This window comes from Alligator sinensis, unplaced genomic scaffold (genome assembly GCF_000455745.1).
Source record: "Alligator sinensis unplaced genomic scaffold, ASM45574v1 scaffold201_1, whole genome shotgun sequence".
Lineage (NCBI taxonomy): Eukaryota > Metazoa > Chordata > Crocodylia > Alligatoridae > Alligator > Alligator sinensis.
The window spans coordinates 86,840-95,198 of NW_005842661.1; the positions used below are offsets into that span (position 1 = coordinate 86,840).

Sequence of the window (8,359 nt, forward strand, 5' to 3'; positions counted from 1 at the left end):
CATCCTGGCATGCCTCCAGAGGACTAAGGGGAAAAAAACCCACCTGGATATACTTTGGGCAACTTCCTTCAGGGGTGTGAAGTGGTCCCGCTAAGGACAAAAGTCATTTAGTTTTGCTTTGAGCACGTGCTGGTATTGCCACTGCTGGCATCTGATTCAAGAGTAACATGTATGGACTTCTCTAAATAGGGTTTTTCAGTAAATTCATTCAATGCCTGAATGAGTTTATAATGAGCCACTGAACTTGGGCCACTAACATTCACATTGAGCAACACACCAACTTTGGTGGAGCCCACACTTTTTCCTTCCAGCAGCAACCTGAGTGTTCATACTCCTGAACAGTTTGTGCCTGGTAAACACAGAACAAATTCTTCTCACTCCCATGCAGAAACCACAACCTTTTAAATGGTTGAAAGAAAAGCAAAAACAAGGCTTCTGAGTGGCCCAAAGAAACCACTCAGGAAATCAGGACATCATGTGAAATGAAGATTCTCCTCTCACAAGTGGCATGTATGGTCTGTAGGTCTGGGATCCTGCAGCTAACATGACTTGGAAATCAGGGCGGCATCCTTGCCTTTGCACACTTCCCACTCACATCACTGGCCAAACCCCACAGTCAGAAGGCTCCAGGCCCAGGCATGAGCCCCTGAACTAAGCTGAGCTTTTTACTGATTATTACCATGAGCTTTGTCAGCAAAGTTTATGAAAAGCTTGTCATTTTGGAGGTGCTATGGAAGATAAATTAAACAGAGTCCAAATAACATCCCCTGCCTTGATCTGCTCCAAATGGCATTTCCAACCCATGTAGGAGACCCTTCACAATGAAGCTCCTCAAATGTTCTGCTTGAGCCTTGGAGAAAGGGAGCAAGGATTCACAATAAAAATGGACTATATTCATCCTCTCCCTTAGTATTCTAAACATGTATTTATTCCACATGCCACAGTAGGAAAAACTCTCTCTACACTATGAGAAATTAACTTTATGAAGATGAAGCATTTTGAATTCAAATGGCTGCCCCAATCTCATCTTTGCCACTGCTAATGAAGATAGTAGCAAGAGCAGACCAAACACTGACTTCTGTGGCATCTGCAGGCATCTCCCCTTACTGGATACTCTGCTTCTATTCCCCTTGTTTACACCCAGGAGTCTGTGTCCAAAGCATGGGACAGCATAAGCAAATGATCAAGCAAATTAGAAGCTGGACCACACACTCCTAACTCAGCCCCATCACTTACCCTTCAATGACTGCACACCATATGATCACGCCCAGATCCAGCTCCACTGGAAATAGACTTTTCAGTTATAAATCCATGCAGTTTCTCCCTCACACACAACATACTCCCTCCTGCAGAGAGTCATTCACATACACACCTACTCTAACACACTACTTCAGACACATCTCTCTATTTGCATGCATGGTTTCCCTGAAGGCTGGGCTTGGAGGGAGAGTGCTGATTTTTATTTTTTTCTCTGACCTGGATTTCTTTGACCTGAAAAATCAAATCGACTTATTTTGTATTTTTCAGAGCTAACATCTTTCCAGTCCCTGAAATCCCATGCTCTGCACAGTTCTCCCATTGCAAAGATGGGGGAAATCAACTCTTGCTTTAACTGAAATCACAGCAACATCAGCTCCCATTCCCAGCTCTGTGACAGGAGCTGGAGGCCCCATGAATAACCCTTGGACTCCAGACCAGGGGTGGGCAAAATACGATCCACAGGCTGGATCCGGCCTGCCAGGCCGTTATATCTGGCCCGTGGGGCACTTCAAAAATGTAGAAAATTAATATTTATATGCCCCTAGCTGCCTGACAGCACACAGGGGCAGTAGGACCCAAAGGAAACCATGGCAGGCTCCTGCAATAGCAAGACCCATCCGGCCCACACCCTAGCCAGAAACCTGTGCCTAGCAGGGGCTTCTGGCCTGGGACTGTGGGGCTGTTTGTGCCTCCCTGTGCCAGAGCTGGAAATTCAGGTAAGAAGGAGGTGGGGGGGCAGGCAGGAAACTGGGGAAAGTGGCATCGGGGACAGGGGGAGCAGAAGCACGCGGGTATGTGGAAGCGTGGGGCCCATGCCGCTGTCCCAGGGCCAGCACCAGTGGGGCCAAGTGGGGCAGCAGAAGCGTGGGGTGCCAGCTGGACAGGGTCCGTGGAGCTGGGCTGGGCTGCACCAGCAGGGAGAGAGGGGAGTTGACCTCACTCCATAGAGGCCCTGCCAGCTGGGACCCCGCACTCCTGCTGCCTGTTCTGGGCACCGCTGGCATTGGGCACTGGCCCCAGGCTCCTGTCCAGCTGCCGCTGGCTGCTGTACACCCGCTCACTCCCAGCTCCGCCTGCCCCAGCCCCACGGTACAGGTAGGGATGACCGCAAGCAGCCCCAACCCCACGCTCGCCTGTCTGGGGAACAAATTGCTGTTCACTGCAGGGGAAAAGTGACCCCTCCCCCTCCCACCACCAATGCTCCCTGCTGCAGCCACTCGCAGCCTGTGCCGAGCTGCCTGTGCCTCGCAGGGGGATGCAGGCAGAGAAATGCACCGGGCAGAGGACAGGGAGGTAGCTCTGCTGCTTACTCCTAGGAAAGGCAGCAGAGCCCATTCTTCTCGGGCAGCTCCAGCGGGGCCTCCCCAGGTAACCCACTGCCTGCGCAGCCCCCTCCCCTGCAGGGTTCTCCAGTGCCCCAACCCAATCCTTGCAAACCACCCCCCCGGTAAAAATTAAATTTAAACATGTAAGTTAAAATCTGTAAATTATACAGTTTGCAGATCTGCAGTATAAAAAGTTTGGGAACTCCTGCCATAGACCCCTTCCAGCCTGCACCCCATGTTCCTACTGCCCCACTCTGGGCCCTGCTGGCACTGGCCCCAGGACATCAGTGCAGGCCCTGCGCTCCTGCACCTCTGCTCACTTCCACTCTGCTCACCCCTGCTTTCCCCACTTTCCTGCCCCCCCGCCGCTCGCTCTGCACCCCATTGCACCCATACCCACAATAACATACCCACACACACACACATCCCCACAAACCCCATAACCACCCACCCACAAATCCCCACAAACCCCACACCCACCCCATGCTCCATCCTCTGACACCAGTGCACACCCCACACAATATACAAGTAAAACTGCATTTTGAGCTGTTATGCAAGCACTTCTACATATACAGCACAAACACACAAATCAGGACAAAAATATATTTTTAAAATTAAATTAAAATATATCATGTATGTTTGATTTTTAGTATATAATTTGTTTTTTTCCCCCTAAGATGGCAAACCCTCTTTCCCAAAGGAGGGTTTCCAGGGGCATGGGGAAGGACTTCTGGTGGCAAAGGTTAGAGGTTAAGGGGGCGGCACTTCTGGTCCCAAATTGGCGACCAGGGGGCAGGGCACCTATCAAGGGGTGGAGCTACCCATGTGGCCCTCGATAGCTTGCCAAAACTCAGTAAGCAGCCCTCCGCCTGAAATAATTGCCCACCCTTTGCTCTAGACCCTCCCCAATATTGAAACAAGCTGAGAACATTCTACTTCCCAGCAGCGTAGGCCAGCCCATATCAGCTCCCCAACATCTTTATCTTCTTCCTTAGCTGTTGTCATTAATAACAAAAATGTTGTTACAGCTTGAAAGACCTTACATGCAACCATCCTGCTGTGTTTCACCTAGCCTGCAGGTACAGAAGACCTGGAACTCCAACCACTTTAGAAAGATGCAGAATAGTGTGTGATGAACAAATAAGAGAGCGACTGACCAAGAAGTGTACTCACCATCATCAGTAGGCTTGGGTCCAAATCTCTCAACTCAACTCCAGCCTGTTTTCTTCCTCTATCGTTCGTCTAGACTCACCTACAGCAAACAAAGAAGAATCCAGTACAGAAATGCAAGGCAGGTGATTATGATACTTCAGGGTGAGCATAGTGTGTGATCAGAAAAGGATTAACATACATGGTACATATAAGAGCACTACAAACTGCATATCTGTGCCCACATCTGTGTGTGTGGCCTCATCCCTGCAGGGTAACCACTTATGCAAGTACTGCCCTCCATCAAGACAAACAGCTTCTTACTGTAGTACCTATTCTGAAAGCCAGACCTGGTACTGCTAGAAATTAACATCCTTTCTCCTTAATATATTTATGGAAGACTTCTGCCCATTGACAAATAGCAAGAGGGCAAGGGCAAGTCTTAATGCGTTCAGTCTTAAGTCTTCTTCTTGAAGAGATTGCTCTGATTTGTGGACAGCTGGCAGGAGGACATGCAGCTGTAGTCAGACAAGTTTATGAGCAGCAGATAAATAAGGTAGAGAAATGTCCCTGGCATAAATATCTTACACAGATACCAAGATTTTCAAGAGTGATGAGAAATTTGGGGTTCCCAATTAGATTAATTATAAAAAAACAACGTTCCAGAAAGTCCTGAGCACCTGACTTTAAAATCCAGGCCATTTAAAAGCCAGGAAAGCTTTCAACTACATAATTTCAGGAATGATACTGTGACATTTACATAGATTTCATAGACATTTGGGCTGGAAAGGACCCCAGAGGATCGAGTCCAGCCCCCTGCCCCAGGAGCAGGAAGTCAGCAGGGATCATAGGATCCCTCCAGCAAGATAAGCATCCAAATGCGTCTTGAAGGCGTTCAAAGTGGGTGCTTGAACCGCCTCCGGCAGCAGTCTATTCCAAACCTTGGGGGCTCGGACAGTGAAGAAGTTCTTTCTTATGTCCAGCCTGAATCGGTCGCAGCAGAGTTTGTGACTGTTTGATCTTGTCATCCCTTGGGGCGCTCTGGTGAACAAACGTTCCCCCAGATCCTGATGAGCATCCCTGATAAGCTTATAGGTGGCCACCAGATCACCCCGAGCCTGCGCTTTTCCAGGCTGAAGAGCCCCACGGCTCTCAGCCTCTCATCAGACCTCTGATCATGCGCATGGCTCTTCTCTGCACTCTCTCAAGCTTCTCCACATCCTTTTTGGATTGTGGAGCCTAAAACTGGATGCAGTACTCCAGCTGCGACCTCACCAAGGCTGAGTACAATGGGAGAACGATGTCCAAAACACCAACACCGAAACACTTCATCTGTGGCTGTCAGATGCCTAGAATGACAAGGAACGGTTTCCAAATCAATGGAAAGAGTTGCTTTGGGTATGAAAAGGATTTTTTCAGTCTTTGGTTTCAGATCAAAGAACTGACCCTAGCATACAAATCTGAGCAGTAGCATCACCTGCTACCTCATATCCGAGAGGATGACTCAGGAGGAAAAGTTCCAAACCGGACAGAGCCTTTGCCCTACAATGAAGTCAAGCAAACAGCTCAGTCCAAAGCTCGAATAATCAGTCCCATGTCTAGAGTGCAGCTAGAGGTGCAAGCTGCTGCCAAATGACCACGAGCAAACAACATATAGCCTGACAGGCATTACATGCAGAAACAGGAGCAAACCAAAAGCAGAGACATCCTGTACAGGGAAGAAAAGAACTGTGTCAGAAGGGAAGATGGACAAAACAGGACTAGAGTGGCCATGACCGTTTCCTGATGCACTATTTCATTTTATTCCTTTACCCATCCCCAGGACCTGGGCAGAGGAAAGGATATAGTCTTAAGTTAATGGCTTGGAGAACATTCCCTGTGAAATTTGGGGGCAGAGGAAAGTGAGGAAAATGTCCCTGATCTGGAAGGTGTTTAAGCATATACTGAACCGTAAGCATGAGCTCAACTACTTTCCTGAATCAGAGCCAAAGTTTGTAGCCAAATGAATGACAAAGCAAAATTGTGTTTGAGTTGGAGGTAGAGACGGTCTCAGTGGCTGCCCTTGACCTTTTTGGTTCAAAGGCATGAGGAGAATCCTTCCTCATATGAATTCACAGGCACACAGAACCACTGCACACCTTAACATTTTAAATAAATGTGAGGCCAAGGGTGAAATGGGAAGAAGAATGGCAGGATACAACACACTGAAGTGCTTTATAAACACACTGGGCGAGGGCTGCCACCCTTACTCACATCTAGTAGTACCTTACTTCATGAGTTCTGTTGCAATAATCAATGGAGCTGCTGACAGAAGGTATCACACAGAGAGGCGACAAGGCTCAGAAGCCAGTCCCAGGGAAATGGTTTGCTCTACCTGAGAAGCAACTCTCAAAATGGCAACAGCTGTTGCTACAGTTACTACCACAGAAACCCTGCTCAATTTTTACAAGTAAAAACACGTATTTTTAACAATCAGCACTGAAAATCCAGGCAGGACCCAAGAGTCAACCTGAGTTCTTTCTGGCTTGTGACTTATTGTTTGGCTATTCTCCTGAGTCCCCAAGAGTATGTCTGTGAAACATTCCTCCTGTTTAAATCGAAAGGATAGTGGCTACAAAAGTGGTTGCTGATCCACACTACAGCTCATCCACCTAGAAACCTTACAAATAGCGTACTGAGCACCCACTGTTTGGTGTTAGCAGGTGTGATGGTAACACATTATAATATTTCCCTCTGCATCCCAAGCAGTGCTTTCAGCAATTTGTTTGCAATGTTCCACCGTTTTCTTTCAGATACAGAACTGATACCATTAGGTAGGACATTTTATCCACATTCTCAGATTATTTATGGTCTATTTGAGTTTTGGTCGGCACCACTCACGCTACCTACTGTAAGAATAAAAAAAACCACCATAAAGTGGACAGGAATGAAAATTGTGAGACCCCAAAGTTGTGTGGACCTGGCTTGTATGATGTATTTATGACTGCAAAATTCAAGCTTTCATGGAAAACAAGTTTCTATTCTTAGGGTTGCAGATAAACATGAACCAAGCATAACCAACTGCACAATGTCTGCCTAAATCTTCAGGCAGCCTGAAACAATGGCTCAGATGAGTGAACTCCCTTCTTCCTAATTGCTAGAACATTTGCTCTGAAGTCTGAACATGCTCCAATGTCAACATTAACTGCTCCATTACTGATTTAGAACAGGTATGAAAGTAAAGCCCTCAGCAGGGTAGGAATTGTGAACTAGTGCAGGAATGAAATGCAGAGAGAAAAACAAAGACGTGCAGAAATGAGAAAAAGGAGTGAAATAAGAAAGGAGGATGAGAAGGGATGAAATAGAGAAAGTGGGAGTAGCAACAACCTAAAGAGGAGTAGGTTCTCCCATAAGCAATAGTGTATGTGATAATAAGGGACTGCATAAATGACAACTCAAGTTCAGTTACTACATCAAAGATGTGTTTATTCTCTCCTTGATTTCTATACCTAATAGCTAAAATAGGATGGTTTGGAAGAATGGTATGTGATTGTATAGAAAGCGTATTGTACTGCACAAGAGGAACTAATTAACATTGTCAATACAAAGTTAACTCTGTCATTCTTCTACTTTTGAGTGCATGACTTCCCTACCTTGATAATGCTCTTTTCATGTATTTTATTGTAATTATGGACAGGGCTGGCAGCATTTCTAAGTAATAATGCTGCCTGACACTCCATATTATAAGACACTTTTTCAGATGATTAATACTTTGCCAAGCATTTACTGTTTAGGACAGAGTTTTCCATGCTGAGTGTCTGCCTCAGGCTGAGTTTTTGCGGGAAGTTTCAGCCAACGCAGTCATTTCTGAAAATGAGGCTGGAGAAAAATGTATAGTTCCAATATTCAAAAAAGGACAAGGGAGGCAACCCAGGAACCTTTTTAAGCCGACATCAATCCCAATTAAAAATAAGGGAACAGTCAATTTAAGATTACCAACAATGAATTAAAAGTTAAAATACATGTAATGCCAGTCATCCTGGCTTCACAGGACCAGGTTTTATCAAAATAACCTTTTTTTCTTTTTAACAAGACTATAATTCTGGGTGAGAAAGGCAACTGCACTGCTTTAATGTAGTTAGATTTCTCCAAGGCATTTTACTTGGTACCATGACAATTCAACAGAAAACTACCGTTAGGGCGTATAGCAGGCAGATTAAAAACTGGCTCATTGACAGACCTCAAAATGTAGCGGTTGATAGGCAGGTAGTTTCCAAAAATCATGGATGTTTATAGAAGAATGCCTCAGGGGCTGCTTCTTGGTCCAATACTATCTAATATTTTTATCAATGAATTTGGTAATAATATCACATTTTTGCTGGTAAACTTTGATGACGACAGTGGTGAGAGTAAGTAATGAGAACTGTTGCTGGGTGATCAGTCAGGGATGAGGTGCTTTCCAACCTTATGAAGCTATGTTATGGTTAGAATGGCTAAAATGCAGTAAAATGTATTCCAATATAGTCCAATGCAGGTTATAACTACAGGATAAGAGAGTCTACCTTGAAAAAGAGCAAGTCAATAAAAGACTTAGGTGTCATCACTGATAACTGCCTCAACATGACAGCCACAGAGATCCAGCAGGA

The 8,359-nt window shown here is 45.9% G+C and overlaps 1 protein-coding gene across 3 annotated transcripts in view; it reads right to left on the reverse strand.

Annotated features, from left to right (window-relative positions):
* MTMR4 (myotubularin related protein 4) overlaps positions 1 to 8,359 on the reverse strand; it is an 80,101-nt gene that overhangs the window by 47,687 nt on the left and 24,055 nt on the right. For all 3 annotated transcript variants that reach the window (XM_025215674.1, XM_006033780.3, XM_025215673.1), the window contains exon 2: positions 3,759 to 3,837. In XM_025215674.1, coding sequence (XP_025071459.1) covers positions 3,759 to 3,764 — 6 coding nt within the window. In that variant the 5' untranslated portion in view covers positions 3,765 to 3,837. The remainder of the gene's footprint in view (positions 1 to 3,758; positions 3,838 to 8,359) is intronic.